The sequence below is a fragment of the Ahaetulla prasina genome, chromosome 6, assembly GCF_028640845.1.
Source record: "Ahaetulla prasina isolate Xishuangbanna chromosome 6, ASM2864084v1, whole genome shotgun sequence".
Taxonomy (NCBI): domain Eukaryota; kingdom Metazoa; phylum Chordata; class Lepidosauria; order Squamata; family Colubridae; genus Ahaetulla; species Ahaetulla prasina.
The window spans coordinates 57,703,183-57,723,332 of NC_080544.1; the positions used below are offsets into that span (position 1 = coordinate 57,703,183).

The 20,150-nt window shown below is 37.6% G+C and overlaps 1 protein-coding gene across 1 annotated transcript in view; it reads right to left on the reverse strand.

The window, feature by feature from the left end:
* The window catches only part of CFAP58 (cilia and flagella associated protein 58), a 79,696-nt gene that overhangs the window by 17,190 nt on the left and 42,356 nt on the right, over positions 1–20,150 (reverse strand). The window contains exons 12-15 of the mRNA XM_058188196.1: positions 18,993–19,133; positions 18,515–18,738; positions 15,977–16,088; positions 15,202–15,306 (exon numbers count right to left, since the gene is read on the reverse strand). Of these exons, the coding sequence (XP_058044179.1) occupies positions 15,202–15,306; positions 15,977–16,088; positions 18,515–18,738; positions 18,993–19,133 (582 nt within the window). The remainder of the gene's footprint in view (positions 1–15,201; positions 15,307–15,976; positions 16,089–18,514; positions 18,739–18,992; positions 19,134–20,150) is intronic.

Sequence of the window (20,150 nt, forward strand, 5' to 3'; positions counted from 1 at the left end):
GTGGGATTTATTATCAGTCTGATGACAGTGGCAGCTGCTAAATGAGCTATACAGTTCCTGCTATAACAAAGCCCTTACTTAATGATTTTCCAGGATTTATAGCTGAAATTATGTTTAGGGACTATAAAGAGCCATGTCAGCAAAAGTGCTCAATAGTATAATGCACTGTAATTTCTGGGTTATCATACATTTAACCTGAATCATGGTGGCACTGATGCACCTGAGAGCCTTGGGAAAGAGACTTTGAATGAATTGGCAAAGATGAAGCAATCTACTATACTAAAGTTAATCCAGCTGAGTAGATGGCTGGTTTGAATCTATAGATACTACATATATATTTTATAGCACAGGCAATAAATAACATTCAGAACTGATTAAAGTGATAGAGGAAGAACTCATGCAGTTGAAAGGAACCAGACCATGTCTTTCTGAAGAAGCACACCATGTAAACATGGTGGGATGGCAGGGTATTTTTACAACAAGGGCCAAGAAGAGATGAGGGAAACATACTCCAGGTGGGAAGCAAATGTTCTGAGGTTCAGAAGGGGCTGCTAGTATGAGACAATGAAATGCTTCTTTGGTTTACATTATTCCTTTACATATTGGCTGTAAGAACCAAAGCCAGTTCTCTGTCTTAACTAAGCTGGATTCTGGGGTTTCAGGTAACCTCGTGGACTAAGATTTTACTTGTTCCTATCATATAGCATTAAAACATTTGTTGCTAGTTGCGAAGTTGTGTCCGACCCATCGCGACCCCATGGACAACATTCCTCCAGTCTTTCCTGTCTTCTACCATCCTCTGGAGTTCATTTAAGCTCACACCTACTGCTTCAGTGACTCCATCCAGCCACCTCATTCTCTGTCACCCCCTTCTTCTTTTGCCCTCAATCTTTCCCAGCATTAGGCTCTTCTCCAGTGAGTCCTTCCTTCTCATTAGGTGGCCAAAGTATTTCAGTTTCATCTTCAGGATCTGGCCTTCTAAAGAGCAGTCAGGGTTGATCTCCTCTAGGACTGACCAGTTTAATCGCCTTGCAGTCCATGGGACTCGCAGGAGTCTTCTCCAGCACCAGAGTTCAAAGGCCTCAATTCTTTGGTGCTCAGCCTTTCTTATGGTCCAACTTTCACAGCCATACATTGCAAATGGGAAAACCATAGCCTTGACTATACGCACTTTTGTTGGCAGAGTGATGTGTCTGCTTTTTAGTATGCTGTCTAGATTTGCCATAGCTTTCCTACCCAGGAACAAGCATCTTTTAATTTCTTGGCTGCAGTCCCCATCTGCAGTGATCTTGGAGCCAGGAAAATAGAATCTGTCACTACCTCCATTTCTTCCCCATCTATCTGCCAGGAATTGAGAGGGCCAGATGCCATGATCTTAGTTTTCTTAATGTTGAGTTTCAAGCCAACTTTTACACTCTCCTCCTTCACCCACATTGAGAGGCTCTTTACTTCCTCTTTGCTTTCTGCCATTAGAGTGGTTTTGTTTTGTTTTTTTTGTTTACATTTATACCCCGCCTTCTCCGAAGACTCAGGGCGGCTTACAGTGTATAAGGCAATAGTCTCATTCTATTTGTATATTTTTTACAACAAGGGCCAAGAAGAGATGAGGGAAACATACTCCAGGTGGGAAGCAAATGTTCTGAGGTTCAGAAGGGGCTGCTAGTATGAGACAATGAAATGCTTCTTTGGTTTACATTATTCCTTTACATATTGGCTGTAAGAACCAAAGCCAGTTCTCTGTCTTAACTAAGCTGGATTCTGGGGTTTCAGGTAACCTCGTGGACTAAGATTTTACTTGTTCCTATCATATAGCATTAAAACATTTGTTGCTAGTTGCGAAGTTGTGTCCGACCCATCGCGACCCCATGGACAACATTCCTCCAGTCTTTCCTGTCTTCTACCATCCTCTGGAGTTCATTTAAGCTCACCTACTGCTTCAGTGACTCCATCCAGCCACCTCATTCTCTGTCACCCCCTTCTTCTTTTGCCCTCAATCTTTCCCAGCATTAGGCTCTTCTCCAGTGAGTCCTTCCTTCTCATTAGGTGGCCAAAGTATTTCAGTTTCATCTTCAGGATCTGGCCTTCTAAAGAGCAGTCAGGGTTGATCTCCTCTAGGACTGACCAGTTTAATCGCCTTGCAGTCCATGGGACTCGCAGGAGTCTTCTCCAGCACCAGAGTTCAAAGGCCTCAATTCTTTGGTGCTCAGCCTTTCTTATGGTCCAACTTTCACAGCCATACATTGCAAATGGGAAAACCATAGCCTTGACTATACGCACTTTTGTTGGCAGAGTGATGTGTCTGCTTTTTAGTATGCTGTCTAGATTTGCCATAGCTTTCCTACCCAGGAACAAGCATCTTTTAATTTCTTGGCTGCAGTCCCCATCTGCAGTGATCTTGGAGCCAGGAAAATAGAATCTGTCACTACCTCCATTTCTTCCCCATCTATCTGCCAGGAATTGAGAGGGCCAGATGCCATGATCTTAGTTTTCTTAATGTTGAGTTTCAAGCCAACTTTTACACTCTCCTCCTTCACCCACATTGAGAGGCTCTTTACTTCCTCTTTGCTTTCTGCCATTAGAGTGGTTTTGTTTTGTTTTTTTTGTTTTTTTGTTTACATTTATACCCCGCCCTTCTCCGAAGACTCAGGGCGGCTTACAGTGTATAAGGCAATAGTCTCATTCTATTTGTATATTTTTTTTACAAAGTCAACTTATTGCCCCCCCAACAATCTGGGTCCTCATTTTACCTACCTTATAAAGGGTGGAAGGCTGAGTCAACCTTGGGCCGGGCTCGAACCTGCAGTAATTGCAGGCTCTGTGTTTTTAATAACAGGCTTCTCTATTGCCTGAGCTATCCCGGCCCGGTATCATCCCGGTATCATCTGCATATCTGAGGTTGTTGATATTTCTCCCAGCAATCTTAATCCCTACTTTTGATTCATCTAGCCCCACCTTTCTCATGATGTGCTCTGCATATAAAGAGGCAGGGCGATAGTATACAGTCTTGCCTGACTCCTTTCCCAATTTTGAACCAATCAGTGGTCCCGTGTCCAGTTCTCACTGTTACTTCTTGACCCGCATACAGGTTTCTCAAGAGACAAATAAGATGGTCTGGTACGCCCATCTCTTTAAGAATTTTCCACAATTTGTTGTGATCCACACAATCAAAGGTTTTAGCATAGTCAATGAAGCAGAAGTAGATATTTTTCTGGAACTCCCTAGCTTTCTCCATGATCCAGCGTATGTTGGCAATTTGATCTCTAGTTCCTCTGCCTCTATGAAATCCTGCCTGTACTTCTGGTAGTTCTCGATCCACATACTGCTGGAGCCTAGCTTGTAGGATTTTAAGCATAGCCTTATTAGCATGTGAAATGAATGCAATGGTGTGATAGTTTGAACATTCTTTGGCATTGCCTTTTTTTGGAATTGGAATGTAAACTGACCTTTTCCAGTCCCGTGGCCATTGTTGAGTTTTTCAAATTTGCTGGCAAACTGAGTGTAGCACTTTTACTGCATCATCTTTTAAGATTTTCAATAGCTCAGCTGGAACACTGTCTCTTCCACTAGTTTTGTTGTTGCTCAGATTTCCTAAGGCCCATTTGACTTCACATTCTAGGATGTCTGGCTCAAGGTCAGTGATCACCCCATCGTGGTTATCAGGGATATTAAGCTTGTTCTTGTATAGTTCTCCTGTGTAATTTTGCCACTACTTCTTAATCTCTTCTGCCTCTGTTAAAAACATTACTTTCATTTAAATGGAAACCACTGATAGACAACCATTGTTAAAAGCAACCATTACCCAAAGAGCCTCCCTTTTGCCCTTCCAGGTAAGGTGAAAAGGAAAAAAGCCAATTTCTACATAGCAAAAGCCATATCTTTCTTTGTAACCTTAGGGATGGAGTTCACAGTGCCATTATCTTATCATCAATTTGTCTCAAGGAATAAGTACTATTCAAGTGAATGCATGGAGTCCTACTGCTCTCTAGTGGCAAAGTTTATTTTGACAAGGGAAGGAAATGAGCAAAAAAGAAAATAAGCATTGCTATTTTCCAGTGTCAAGATTTGCTGTTAAACTGGAGTGGAATGCGAGAGGGGGGGGGGGACGGTGGATGGGAGAACAAACTATTTATTTAAACAACGTTGTCCTTATCTCTGTATTGAGATCTGGGCAGGATGTAATTTGAGGGAAGGATGCTATGAAGTGTTTTTCCTCAAGCAGGAATAAACACCTAAAACATCAGCCATGTAACTCCAGCATTGATCAGATCCCAGGGGCTGCAATTACAGCAGGGTACCTGTATCAGCGTCCGAATTGGAAACAGATTTACAGCAGGGAGTCATTTGATGTTTAATGTCTCTGGCAGCATCTCCTATTACATTTGTCAATACAGTTTGCAGAACCAAGATTTTATTTCTTTATTACTACAACCTCAGTAGAATTACAATGCTTGTTTTGAAGCATACATTTATTGGGATGCCCAATAATGCCATAAAACTATAATGTCATAGTATGTGGCAAGTTGGGTTCTTTATTGATATAAAGACTAGAAATAAGGAATAACATTGCAAACACCCACCCCAGTCCAGATGTTTTAAATATACTGTGAGGCCATTCAGTAGTAACTGGAATAGAATGGAAAAGATAATCAAAGGAAGCTTACTCATACTGCACTCAACTTTACTAAAGGCTTGAGAGAAGGCCCAGGTTTTCAAGCCTCTTCAGGTCACCAGCGGGCACCATCCAGATCTCAGGGAGAACCTCATTCCAGAATACAGGAGCTGTTACAGAGAAGATGCACTTCCAGGGTACTGGTATAATATATATATTTAATTGTGCCAACTCTGCCATTTCAAAATATCTGTAAAGATAAGTGGTCCCTCAACTAACAGGCTTTATGCTACGTATAGGTAGTAATCGGCATCTTGAATCACATCTGGAAGTTAACTGGCAACCAGGTGTCAGCCCTCCCAGATAAACCAGATAGAAAAAATGGCCTGATGAGCTCATTTTACAATACTATAAGGCTACATTAAGGGAATCTTGCAAGTCTGAAGGTACAAATTTCCTGCCATCACTTTTAACAGCCTGATAAATTAGGACAGGCTGACTGTTTAGCAACTTTGGGCTCTTCTCTCTCTTGTCTGATTGTTCCCTAGGCAACATCTCTTCCCCACACCCCAGGTCAATCCCGCATACCAGTACAGCTCATAAAAAGATGTAGTACATAGGCATACCAAGTATGGACTAGCTGAAGATTTAGTGGTCTTCAAGGGCAGCCTCAGTAGTCTCATTGCAGTAGTGAAGCTATGAGACTATCACGGTATGATTGACTGCCTGAAGGTCCCCAAATCTAGGAAAGTCCTCAGCTGTGCAAAGGCATCCCTGACCATAACTGCCCTTGCTCATTCAGTAGGAGCTATGCATTTAAGGAGACCCCAAAATTTTGCATCATTCTTGAATGGGAATTGCAATTCTATCCAAGATTAGATATGGAATACTCCAGATCTGTAGAAAGCAAAGAAGATCTCAGTGGCCCAAACACCCACAACCTACTTGGTCTTGGTAAGATTGAGACTGAGACAATTCTTCCTGATCTAAACTTATACCATCTCCTGGTACAGGGGCAGAAACTTGACAGTCTCACTTGGCTAGCCTGGATCCAAAAGATAAATGGGTATGAACAGCATGCTTATGATACTGAATTATAAACTGGCAGATGACCTCACCCAGTAGTTTCATGTAAATGTTAAATACAAGGAGACAATGAGTAGAACTCTGGGGCACTGCCCAAAGGAGAGGTCATGAGAATGATCTCTCCTCCCCAATTAGCATTGACTGGAACCAGCTCCAGAAAAAGCGTCCCCAGTCCCCAGCTCAGGAATCAGCTCAGAAAGATACTGTGGTTGACAGCATCCAAAGTGGCTAAGAGATCAAGCAGCACAAGGATGGATGCATACCTCCATCCTGGCTCTATCACAGGTCAACTACAAGCACAACCAAAACTCTCTCAAAATGTAACTTGTAACTGCTTTTACATGTTTATATGTATTATAATAGGACAATAGATTTCCTGTGCTTAGTTCTCATAAGGTAATATTTACATGCCATCATTAGCCACCACTATTTTTTTGCAAATTATATATACCCTTTACATGTCTTTCCTGCTACAATGCCATCCTCTTCTATATCAATAGTTGACAAGTTGATAAAAAGAGTTACCCCTAGCCTGTAAAATACTAAACAAACAAGTATCATAAAGACAACAAAATGTAGACAGAAGATGGCAGAAAAGCCCCGCATTGGCAATCAGAACTAAGGTTTGGCTGCCTATAAAGAACCCCAGTAAAACACCAGACTTGAAAATAGACCTCATGTTTTAATGCCCTCTTCCCTACAGAGATTCAAATCATCTTTATCCTCTATAGTTATCAACATGTCTTCATATATATCCTTGTTTTCACCGAACCTTATAGATCAAACCAAATTCTTCATTACAGGTCAGTCAGACTAAATAAAACTTACTAAAAAAAAATTGCAAAATAGAGCTACAAAATACAGCATCAAAAAGAAAGTGTACAAGATAAAAACACACTCATGCTCACATTATTTTGCTGTTCAGCCATAGGTGAGTTTTATAAGCTCAAAAGCAAACTTGGCAATGCCGGGAGTTACCTTGGGGTCCTTATCTGCTAGTAGAAATGTTATATAAAATTCTTCAATGCATCTCAGAAATGGAATTGGAAGAGATAGTAGGAGGTACCTTTGTATATATCTCAACAGAAATTACAATATAACAGAATATGAATTTGTGTTTCAATATTACCATCTCTACAAGAGCAAAACCATTTGTATATGAGATTCTAAGAAAATTTCCCTTCCGGTGTGCTGATGGTATATATTGAATTGTACTAATGTATATAAACTTGTCAAAATTAATTGTTGTGAGCTGGTATTTTACTCTAGCCAAGAGTTTACTATACTTTGACTCAGGGGTGAAATCTAAAAAATTTCCTTAACGGTTCTGTGGGTGTGGCTTAATTGGTGGGCGTGGCTTGGTGGTCAGATGACTGGGTGGGCGTGGCCAATAACAATAAATAATAAAAATAATAAATAAGGTATACAAAACAATAAGAGGTACCAAAAACCAACTTTCACACTTTACACACACACAACACAACTGACACACACACACACACACACACAATGCCACATACAGCTTTGTGAGATTTTGTGTGTTTGTGTAGTTAGAGTGAAACACTACAGAAACACACCAAATCTCAGAAAGCTGCACAAATATTTTATTTTATTATTTTATTTTATTTTATTTTATTGTGGACTTCAACTCCCAGAGTTCCTCAGCCAGCAAAGCAGGAAGTCAAAGCAAGCTTTTTTTTTCTTCAGTAGCTGAAGAAAGCATGGTGTTGCCAACCCGAAAGAGCAGTAATTATAGGTAAGTGAGGAGGGGGAATTGGCTGGGCATGGGTGGGGGCTCTTGTAAGTGGGGGCTGTTAAAAAGTGAGTTTAAAAGCATGTGAGGATCAGGAAACTCCTCTGGGATCGCCAGAGGAGGTTTTTAAAACCTCATTTTTTTACTGGTTTTTTTTTCCCCTTCGGCGGAAAAAGAGGGTTTTTAAAAAAAAACTTTTAAAGGGTTTTGATGATCTCTGCTCAGCCCCACAATCATCAAAGGTTTTTTTTTTAACTTTTAAAGGCATGTTTTGGCTGAAGAAAAACTTTTAAAAGTAAAAAAAAAAAACCTCTGCTGATGGTGCGGCTCAGCAGAGGCAGGGGGCGGGGCCAGGGATTTTTGCTACTGGTCCTCCGAACCAGCAGCTGCCATCGCTACCTAATCAGGCGAGCCGGTGCGAACTGGGAGCATTTCACCCCTGCTTTGACTCTAATACTATATATTAGTTGATATTTTCTTTCTTTGCATCCAGCCTACATGGAACATGCACCTCCGTATGAGCAGCACCTACTTAATAAAGCTAGGAGTTATGGGATGGCAAATGTGAAAAAAAGTAACGTCATTGGAATAAATGGACAGTTTTCTGAATGGAGGAAGGGACCTTAGATCCTTGAGAATTAGTCAATCAAAAAAAGGACAAAAATTGTAAATTAATCACAAAATGCCAATACAACAATAAAACAAAGAGAACATCACAAATAGGGGAGTTCCATCCATCTTACCCAGGGTCTGGATAAATTGCCAGGTGTTCAAGGCTTTCAGAACATCATCAGGAATATTTTACTAGGTAAAGGGTAACTTAGATAAACATAATAAACTTAGTGAAAAGACTAGAGTAAAATCAAACATACATATTGGCATACAGGAAGCCTGTGGTTACAAGGAAGTAGAAGAAAACGCTTCCTAGCCTCCCAGTGCCTGTATGTATATTTCTAGTATACCATTTCCTAGAGCCCTTAGTACCTTATAGACTATTTTATTGTAACTGTTGCATTTTCCATCAATATTTGCAACTTCCAAAATTCAAAGTGTTCAAAATAAATGGTTTTTTTCCACACAAAAGAGAAAGTGTGGTTTACTAATAAAAGTGTTAGATTACCATTAGGGAGACTCGGTTACAGTCTATTTTCAATCATGGAAGCTTATTTGTTGACTTAGGATACTCACTCATTCTCAGCTCCATCTATCCAACTTTCTTGTCGTGGGGAAAAAAATCAGAGGAGTTAGCGATATGAATGGTATTTCGTGCCCTAGAGGATAGGTGCACATAAACCAAACTAAATAAATTAAAACTAAGTAATCCTTATTATGCACCATAGCACTCTAATGCACTGCAGTCAATTAAATACAATATATAAAACGGTTACTTTTTTTAGTCTCTTTTGTGTGCAAGCTTTATAAATACATATGTTTGCTATTAAGGAAGATGAATAAGTTATCATAGGATTATACAGAAGGAAACAGACAGGTTCTAATTTATTTTTCAACTCTCCCTGAACCTATTAAATTAAACTATATTAATTGCTGAAATGCTGAAAATAAAAAACAAAGGTAGCTCTTCTATCCTTCTGTTCTTCGTAGTAATCATTAAAGAAGCAAGCTGCAAATTCCTTCCTCAACCTTTTGTCCTGTGCTAAAAGCATTTTCCTGAGGGACAAACAGTTCTTCCTGGAGATTCATGCTTGTAGCAATTACTCAAAGTAAACAGAACTATAGCACATAGGTATGAAATATGCTAACCAGAAATTCAGAAGTGACTTGAATGAATAAAGATTAAAGCTACGTTTTATTATTTATATTTAATTTAAATATTGTCCTTTAAACATCTCATTGTTGTACACAAGTAGACTGACAATTAGCTACTACTGTAATTTTTCTTATGAATAATATCAAATCTACTCAGCATTATATCTAAACATATACTCCAAGTGCTAAAGCATGAGATCTATATTTATTCTTTATTCACTGAATTTTCCAGTGCTCAGAAAGCTACCGCAGATATTTGAACAAACTCTAAGTTATAGCAGTGATGAAATATCGTAAGGAGATGAATTCCCAGAAGTGAAGGCAGGGGTGAAATGTTCCCGGTTCGGACTGGATCAGCCGATCCAGTAGCAATGGCGGCAGGTGGCTTGGAGAACCCGTAGCAAAAATCCCTACCTGCCCCCCCCCCCAATGCCCAGCTGAGCCACATGATCGTCAGAGCCTTTTTTTTTACTTTTAAAAGCATTTTTAACAACCTCTTCGGCCGAAGAGGTTGTTAAAAAATGCTTTTAAAGGGTTAAAACAAGGCTCTGACGATCCCAGCTGAGGTGCCTGATTGTCAGAGGCTTTTTCTTTTACTTTTAAAAGCATTTTTTAAAAGGTAAAAAACCTGAAGCCTGCTAGGCAAAAAATGGGGGGTGTAGGCAAAAAATGGGGGGTGAGGGTTCATTTGAGAGAGAGAGGGGGGGGGGGAGGAAGGAAGGAAGGAAGGAAGGAAGGAAGGAAGGAAGGAAGGAAGGAAGGAAGGAAGGAAGGAAGGAAGGAAGGAAGGAAGGACGAGGGAGGGAGAGAGGGAGGGAGGAAGGAAAAAGGAGAGGAAGGAAGGACTACAAACCTGGCACTAGATGTAGCTTCAGAGGATAATCCAGGGTTTGAAGGGACCTGGAGGTCATCTAGTCCAACCCTGCTCCAGCAAGAAATTGTTAGTGAGTTTCTGTCTTTTGATCCCCCAGTCATGCGCACCCAGTCACATGATCCCCTCTCCCACTAAGCCATGTCCACCAAGCCACCCCCATAGAACCAGTAGGAAAAAAATTTAGATTTCACCACTGAGTGAGGGGTACATTCCAAAGGAGTAAGAAGCAGTTCAGTCCAGATGTTAGGTGTGAGAGGAAAAGGATATAGATGCAGGTAGTAAAGTGCACAGTCTGGCAAAAAAATTTCTATAGGTGTGAAACAATAAAGAATTCAGCTTAGAAGAATCTCCATGTATCATTCTTGGTTTGGGGCCTGACAGTCTCTGTTTTAAAGTATTCTGAAAAAATAAAGGTGCCATGCTGGTAAAATAATTTCACTTTTACCCAGGTACCCTTGGTTTTGTAAGTTTAACTGACCCAGCCACAATGAAAGAAGTATTAAAATGTATATTTTTGAGGCAATGGCAGATTTTCTTATAGCAAATCAATAGCATTTACAACTTAAGTATATACGGAAGCATTTATTTTCATATAACACCTTTACCCATAGCAGAAAATCTTAGGGAATAACAGAAATTATCAAAAAGGGATAATTTTACCTATAATCACAGTACAATTCCTGAGAGAGAAAGTCAAGTTAGAATCAATAGTAATATATTGTCTATCTATAGGCACAAGGGCTTTAATCAAATTATTCATAAAATACGGCAGAAATGTTGTTGGTTTGAGCCCTGAGCTTGGTGATTTGGTTGCAAATGTTTCGTCCCCATTCAAGGAGACATCTTCAGTGCGCTTTGGATTGTGCTTCTCTGAGGAAGCTCTGGCCTTTAAAACCTTTCTGAGTCCTGGTCTGATTTCAGGCTCTATGATTGGCTGGCTGTAGTTGCTGAGACATAGTCCTTGGTTTTAAGTACCATCTCTGTGATGTAAATTAGTGCTGGTGGTGTTATTGCCAAGCTCGGAGCTCAAACCAACAACATAACTACCAATTCGAACTACTAATATTCAAAGATATTTCAATATGGCAAAAATTCTACAGAGGAATTATTGAGTCTGTCATTTGCACCTCTATAACTGTCTGGTTCGGTTCTGCAACCCAACAAGAAAAACACAGACTTCAGAGGATAACTAGAACTGCAGGAAAAATAATTGCTACCAACTTGCCTTCCATTGAGGACCTGTATACTGCACGAATCAAGAAGAGGGCCGTGAAAATATTTGCAGATCCCTCGCATCCTGGACATAAACTGTTTCAACTCCTACCCTCAAAACGACGCTATAGAGCACTGCACACCAGAACAACTAGACACAAGAACAGTTTTTTCCCGAAGGCCATCACTCTGCTAAACAAATAATTCCCTCAACACTGTCAGACTATTTACTGAATCTGCACTACTATTAATCGTTTCATAGTTCCCATCACCAATCTCTTTCCACTTATGACTGTATGACTATAACTTGTTGCTGGCAATCCTTATGATTATATTGATATATTGATCATCAATTGTGTTGTAAATGTTGTACCTTGATGAACGTATCTTTTCTTTTATGTACACTGAGAGCATATGCACCAAGACAAATTCCTTGTGTGTCCAATCACACTTGGCCAATAAAAATTCTATTCTATTCTATTCTATGGCTGGGGTACAATGTGTTCCTATGTACTATTTTAACAGCAACTACTGCCACAAGAATATTTTATTTATTATTTATGGGATAATATCCTAATGGACTCAACAATATCATCTACAATACTCAGTAATCAAATTTCCAAATGTTTAACATCAGTGTAAGCAATAGTATCCTTTATTTAAATTTGATGTTTGAGGAGATTGTCATTCATGAAAAACTCATAAGCAATGTAATGGCATCATGAGTCTCTAGACTGTAAGATTTTAGTGACATTTTTAGTTTCATAACTGTAGAAAAAAAATGATTATATTTCAGAACCTGCAAATCACAAATCCCAGTTTGAATGTTAAGAATTACCAGAATCAGGATGCTTTAATTACTCTGTTGGGTGTTTTATTATTCTGTTGTTTTACTGTAATTACTCTGCAGATTAGAGAGAGTTAGTTTATTTTTAATTATATCAAAAACTCCTTCCAAATATCAGGAACATTTGGGGAAATTGCCTGTCCCACAGCGGAGAAGATGCAGATGTTGATTTTGAAAAGCAAATATAGACATTATTCTATTAACAAACTTTCAAATTGAAAACTTTTGCCAATATGAACAAACCTTTCCACACCCAGAAGTTGGGAGAAGGCAGGAAAGGGCCAGCCTCCCTTGCACCTCACATGCTGTAAAAGAAACCCCTCCTGACCCCTCCTGACCCTGAGATCCTTTAGACTGGAGTAGCAAACAGCTACATCACACTGACAGCCTCACAGCAAAATCTTGCTTGCTTGTTGAACTTGCAAACAAAATAGACTTGCGAATGCTTTCTCAGTTTATATATATAAATAGGGGACTACCAGTAGAAGATCTTTTCTGAGAGCCAGTTGGGTATAGTGCTTAAGGCATCAAACCAGAAACTGGCAGAAAATAAGTTCTAGTCCTACTTTAGGCATGAAGCCAGTTAGGTGATCTGCCAGTGATCTCTTAGCCCTAGGAAGGAGGAAATGGAAAATCACTTCTGAAAAACCTTGCCAAGAAAACTGCAGGGGCTAGTCTAGGCAATTGACAGTAGTCAAAAACCGACTCAAAAACATAATCAAAGAAAGTCTTTTTTACAATAATCTTGTTTAGTATTCATTAATTGCATTTAATGATGCATTATGGATGCATCAATATGGATCTATGGATGCATTAATAATGTTCATGTTGTTTCCTATACTGCATTATTATGAATGTCTCAGAATTATATCTCAGTGAGTTCAGTGGGGCTTTCTAGTAAAAAAAAATGTATATAAAATGGCAGTTTAATGGCACCCCACTCATTCATTGGGGTGCCATTAAACTCAATGGGCTTGTTAGGATATATGTATAAGACAGTCCTATTAAAGTCCAAAAACTGAAAGATTCACCAAGTATAAAGAAAAGACAAATGGAAAATTTGAACTGGAGTGACAATTTCTCAGCATTCTATATGTACTCAGATTTGAAATCCTGAGAGAATTCTTCATTATTTTTTTGAATCTTAATAAGTTCCCCTATATACCTTTAAAATGTTACACTCGGTTCTATTTTGCAGGGCATATCTGCATTTGCTATTCTGTTACACATTTCTGAAAATCATAAAAATTTAATAAATAAATAAAATAAATAATAAGAATCCCTGTATAGGGCAGAGATCTCCGGTTTTCTTGTTCCTAAAATCAAACCTCTTTTTAATCATTGGAAGTGATCCACATTTTTAATGGTTTTGCACTAGTTAACATACATTGCAAATGCCTCTCTGTTCATTTATAGTTCTATAATGCATGTAAATCAGTGGTGAAATCTAAATTTATTTCCTACCGGTTCTGTAGGCGTGGCTTGGTGGGTGTGGCTTGGTGGGGGGTCATGTGATTGGGGGATCAAAAGACATAAAATCACTAACAATGTCCTACTGGACCAGGGTTGGACTAGATGACCTCCAGGTCCTTCCTTCCTTCCTTCCTTCCTTCCTTCCTTCCTTCCTTCCTTTCTCTCTCTCTCTCTCACACACACACACAAATGAAACCCCCACCCCCATTTTTTGCCTAGCAGCCTTCAGCTTTTTTACCTTTTAAAAAATGCTTTTAAAAATAATTTTTTAAAAAAGGCTCTGACGATCAGGCACCTCAGCTGGGATCGTCAGAGCCTTGTTTTAACCCTTTAAAAGCATTTTTTAACAACCTCTTCGGCTGAAAGAAATAAAAAAATGCTTTTAAAAGTTAAAAAAAAGGCTCTGACAATCGCGTGGCTCAGCTGGGCATTGCGGGGGGACAGGGATTTTTGCTACCGGTTCTCCAACCACCCGCTGCCATTTCTACCAGTCAGCCGATCCAATCCGAACCGGGAGCATTTCACCCCTGATTTAAATACATTCAGGTTTATTTACTGGTTATAATTACGGGGGGGGGCTTGGATTACTCTCCCTTACCAGCCTAAGTCCTTGTCTAATGAAACAAACAAAAAAATCTAGTTAGGCAGTCACTGAAATGTTTCACCAACAATATAGCCTGTTAACACATATATTCAGGTAGTTTTTTAATTTGAGAAGGGATATATGGGACAAAACTATATTCCATCAATACTGGCTTCCTGGTGAAAGAAACAAATTTCATTTTATTGATTAAAGTAAAAAGATGCACTAAACAGCTGTAATAATGAGTCATCATAGAGATATAGCAAGAAATAGGTTAATTTTTCATCTCTTACTCAAAGAGCCTGAATAAACTAGCAACAGAACTATTCAAAACTCCAAAGTAAATCTCCCAGTCTACAACATGATGATGATAAAAGCAGCAAGAAACAGATCATACCAAGGTAAAATCAATAATCCACTTAACTCTTTTGATACTGTACTGGCTGCTTTTGTTTGTTTGTTTGAGAAACAAACAAACACTTAGCAATAGCATTTAGACTTATATACCGCTTCTTTACAGCACTCTCTAAGTGGTTTACAGAGGCATGAACTTTTACTATTTGAAAAAAGGATTAGGGGAAATTTCGTAAATGAAAATGGAGATATAAAATACTAACTGGTTATTTTTATAACCCTTGCTGGACTTTTGATCATTATTAAGATACGCTGAAGATTTAGAGATGGACTTATAGAAAATTGGGTAAGGTCTGAAATGAAGAAATATTTGGTTGACTTTTAAGAGATAGTGATAGGTTATTGATGTTGACTACACTTGCTGGAGATGAACACTTTATTATATTAGTTTTACTTGTTTAATATAATCCTCAATAAAATTATTGAAAGGCTATTAGTTATAGTGTGTGGATACAGTTAATATATAATACAAACATATACAAAACATCAGTACATTTACTGAAGAAAATTGCCTTCTATAATATAGAATAGAATCACAAGCAATACCAAAGGGCATATTGGATGCATTCGATGTCAAATGTACCTGGAGAAGTAATTCTTTTTCAACAACTTCTTCGGTCTTGCTGATAAGTCGTTTCTGAAGTGCATGTATCTTCTGTATCAACTCATAAGTACTTGGGTCACTGGCCTATACAAGAGGAATATTTTCCCTGGTTAGTTGTAACTTCTATGTCTTCCTGTATAATAGTATTGGTGTAGATACTTTCCATACCAATATAATAAAACTTGTTAAAGAATAAATAATGAAACTTTAATTGTGTTAAATCACAAACGACTTGTCATAAGAAAGATTGGGCAGAAAAGACAAGTTTGTATAGATAGTTGGTGACAGCTCACATGAAATTTCTACTTCTTAGGTTACTAACTTGGACTATCAGGTCAAAATTGCTTCCAGAAAAGGCAATTGTGAAGTCTTCATATGGAATATTTATTTTATTAGTTTGTCAAATATGTACAAGATAGCAGATATAAATATGAACATGGACATGAACAAAGAAAATGAATACAAATAAATGGGGACAGTAGGACAGGGACGGAAGGCACGCTGGTGGTCTTACGAACACGTCCTTTATGGACCTCTTAGGAATGGGGTGAGGTCCACGGTAGACAGTTTGAGGTTGAAGCTGTGAGGGTTTGAGGATGTAACAACAGAGTTGGTAGAGCATTCCCGGCATATATTTAGAGCTTGAACAGCAAAAATACCCAAGCTGAGAACACCATTTTTAAAATGTCTTATTTTCTCCTTTTCTATTCTTTAACCAATTATCAATTCAAGGGAATTTTGGATTTAATTATACCTCTAATTTTCTCCATCTGTGAACATTCATTGGATTTTCCAGCTCTTCTTCCAAGGCTCTACAGCGTGTTCGTTCCTTCAATAACTCCTTCTGCATATGATAAACTTCCTGCCTTCAAAACAGATTCAATGTAAGTATCATGAACTTGGTTAATGAGCTCCTATTTAAAAGCTTGTTTAGCTCTCTCGTCTGCTAAAGATATTTATACAATCATCATTAACTCTCATGCTTTCTGACGTATTTTTATTCATCCTAATATGTTGTGTTTGATATATTTTGTAGAAGTTTCAATTACTGAAATAAAATAATTTTACCAATTATTATATATGAGTTTACGGTATATGAGTTTTATTATACTACTAGCTGATGATGATTACCCGGCGTTGCCCAGGTATTTATTTATCCCAATCTTGTATTAGACAGGAAAAGAAATGAATTATATCTTTAGTGTCAAATCAAAGCAATTTTATTCACAGGGTTTTAAAAGTATAAGCACAATATACAAATTATAAAGTAAAATATTATTCAAATTAAGAATAATATTAATTTAAGACAAAACTTGATTATAAACAATATCTTTAGTCTCACCTCCAGGTGCAAGAAAAAATAAATTCTGTGGTGAATCCACGCTTGAGCAAACAAAATAAACTTATCTGTGGGAGAAACATGGTGATCTCAGATCCACTCCACAGTATTTAATAGACTGACCCTGTGACTTATTCATCGTGATTAAGAATGCAAGTCTCAATTTTTTTTCCAGAGGGTAAGCCTTCTATGTACCAAGTTTGGTTGAAATTGCTTGAGCTGTTCCAGAATTATGCTGGAACACACACACACACACACACACACACACACAAACACACATACATCAGGGGTGTCTTACCCCCAGAGTATTTGTCTCCAGAGAGTAAGTCATCTGTGTACCAAATTTGGTTGAAATTGCTTGAGCTGTTCCAGAGTTATGCTGGATCATATATATACATACATACATACATACATACATACATACATACATACATACATACATCCTTTTTTATATAGATAGATAGAAGAAGATGGAAGAAGAAGGAAGAAGGAAGAAGAAGAAGAAGAAGAAGAAGAAGAAGAAGAAGAAGAAGAAGAAGGAGAAGGAGAAGGAGAAGGAGAAGGAGAAGGAGAAGGAGAAGGAGAAGGAGAAGGAGAAGGAGAAGGAGAAGGAGAAGGAGAAGGAAAGAAAGAAAGATTTCCAGATTCCCTATTTGCTTCTTGCCAAATATTATAGTAAATGTCATTATATAAATAAAATTCATCTTCTCTCAAGAGAAAAGTACAGAATCTGAAAATAGTATAATAAAACTCATTTATAATAATTGATAAAATTATTTTATTTCAGTAACTGAAACTTCTACATATCAGGATCAGTAAAAATATGTCAGAAATCCAACTCTGTAATTCTGTAATTCTGTAATTCTGTTATACCCTGTTTCCCCCAAAATAAGACATCCCTGATAATAAGCCCAATCGGGCTTTTGAGCGCATGGCAATAAGGCCAAGTGGATATTTCAGGGTTCAAAAAATATAAGACAGGGTCTTATTTTTGTTTTCTAAATTAAGCAATGGGATACTGGCACTCTAATTTCGAAAACAAATGAAATACAAATGGTAAAAGAAAACATGTTGAAATCAGCAGATATTATTTAGGATTTTGTAGTAAAATAGCTATGCTCATAGAGTAGATCTCAAACTTTCTTTCCTGATGTACCCTTACCCCACTTTCTACTTTGCGCAGTGGCTTGGTTGTTTTTGCTACTACCAATTATCTTCCAGAGACCACTTTACATGCTATTCTCCCCCTAACCCTGGCTTTTGTGAGTGCAATTGGAGATATATACGCACTGGCCCACCACTTCCACAGCCCAGTTCTGAATGGTTCAAGGCCTGGAAAAGGCCCAAGGCCTGAGAGTTGAGGACCCCAGATCTGAGTAATTCACTGAATTGTAATACTTTCCTGTTGCTGTTTATCAAGTTTATTTGCCAGACATATAAACAAAAGATAATATTTGAAATTAGTGTAGTTTTCTATCAGAAATTTTATGTTAAATCATTATTGCTTTTTCATGACTAGTTGTCAAACCTTCTAGGTAGACCAGACCATAAAAATAGCTCTAGTGGAAGATTAAAACTACTTTTATTGAATCAGCTATAATAACAGAATCTTGCAACTCTGATTTACTGTACCTCCTCATATTTCTTATACTTCAATGAATTAGTGAGGCGTCTGCATGAGCTGCTTCCAAATGTTATCTGGATGTTCTGGCCTTAAAAAATATTTAAGCCCTTTGCCTAAGCAAAAGATTCTTCGTATCTCCACTAAGTTCATCTTCCATACTCTGTACATGCCTGACTGATTTGTTTTAATTTAAATCTATATTATATGAAGTCACCCAAGCAAATCCTTTTCTAACATACTGTAGCTGAAATGACAATACAAATCTTTGTGATATGTCAAAAGAAACAATCCCTAGCATTATGCTAGGTAAGTACACACACTGTTTCTACCTTAGTTCTTCCACATTAGCCACACTCTTGCCAAGTATCGCCTTTTCCCGCCGAAGTTTTTTTATCTCCAACTTAAGTAATCGGATGTCTTCTAGTCTTTGTCGATACTGCATTTCTCCCTTGTTGAGAATTGATTGCTGAATTTTTATCTTTTCATACAGAAGAGCCAATTCATCATTACGACGAACTAACTGGCTCCCCAGAATGTCCCTTTCGCTAATAACCTGCAAATAATACCAACAAGACATAATTTTACTATTCATAATAAAATATCTTTACTGGCAAAAACATACAGCTTCAAAATATTACATATCATCAATAAACTATTGGGAATGTATTGCTAATTGTTTGTTCAGAGGGCTAGACTTTCAATTGAACTTAGTTTGTTATTTCTACTTCCCATAGATTTCATTCAGTGGGATGAAATCTCCACCTAAGTTACATTGAACATTTAAAAAATGTTGTTGTTGTAACCTACTTGATCTAATTCTTTCTTTTGTCTTAATCTTTCTGCATCAGCTTCGGAAATAATTTTCAAGAGCTTTCTTTCTTCTTCCTCTTGTTTTTCAATAAAATGCTTTGTCTCCAGAGCCTGTTGTCTCATTTTGAGCAGTTCACCCTGACAGAAACAAAAGAAAGAGGAAAATAAATTGTGTTTATAACATCTTTCCACTTCATAAATCTGCAAATTTAAGACTGTTAAAGACACAATCTCATATGTTTATTTGACTTCTCCTGCTTTATTTGATTCAATTAGCTGATTCTCAAGAACAAATGAGATTTACTACACAAATGTAGAATGAACAAATGTTGCATGGCATGTCTTACTGAAAAGAAACATATGTGATTTATGGTCAATATGTAATAAATACAAAGAAAAAGTTAATCATAAAGACTCAATGATTCATTGTATGCAGAAATAATCCACCAATACCTTTACAATTCAAACCTAGTCAGAATTGTTGCCAATGAAAATATAATAAAATAGTGACTGGTGTTATTTGTAAAATCATAACCATTTAACATTTATTTTAAATTAACAATAAACAGAAAGCTAATTATAATAAAACATTATTTGATCTCTAAATAATATATTCAGAAGGATGTCAGTACTTTTAGAAAAAGCTGACAATTATGGCAGCAGTCAGGGTCATTTTTCAAGTTCATACACTATGTTGAATAGAAAGCAACAGACAATATATATTTATAAATACATAATATAAATATATATTGTGCACTCACTCAAATGACCAGTACAATTTAACTACATCTGCTTCAATGAGTTGCATGTAGAGCTTCTATTATGAACAGTTTATTGTTCTATAGTTGGACTACAACAACTGAAGGTATGCAGTATACAGATGAAGGATGAGGTCTTATAACTACTGTTTGTAGACAAGGAGAAGGAGACAGAGATTACCTCCTTTAACCAGGGAGCTAGTCTCATTTTAAAATATTTAACAATGTAGAAGGGACAAAGGTGGTATTAAACATAGCACACATTTCTCCAGTCATTATGCCACATCCACATGACAATTATGTGAACATTAATTCAATTTATATCCTATCTTAGACCTATCTTAGACTCCAATTTACAGTTTGATATCTGCAAGGAAAGAAGGTAATCCAAAATATA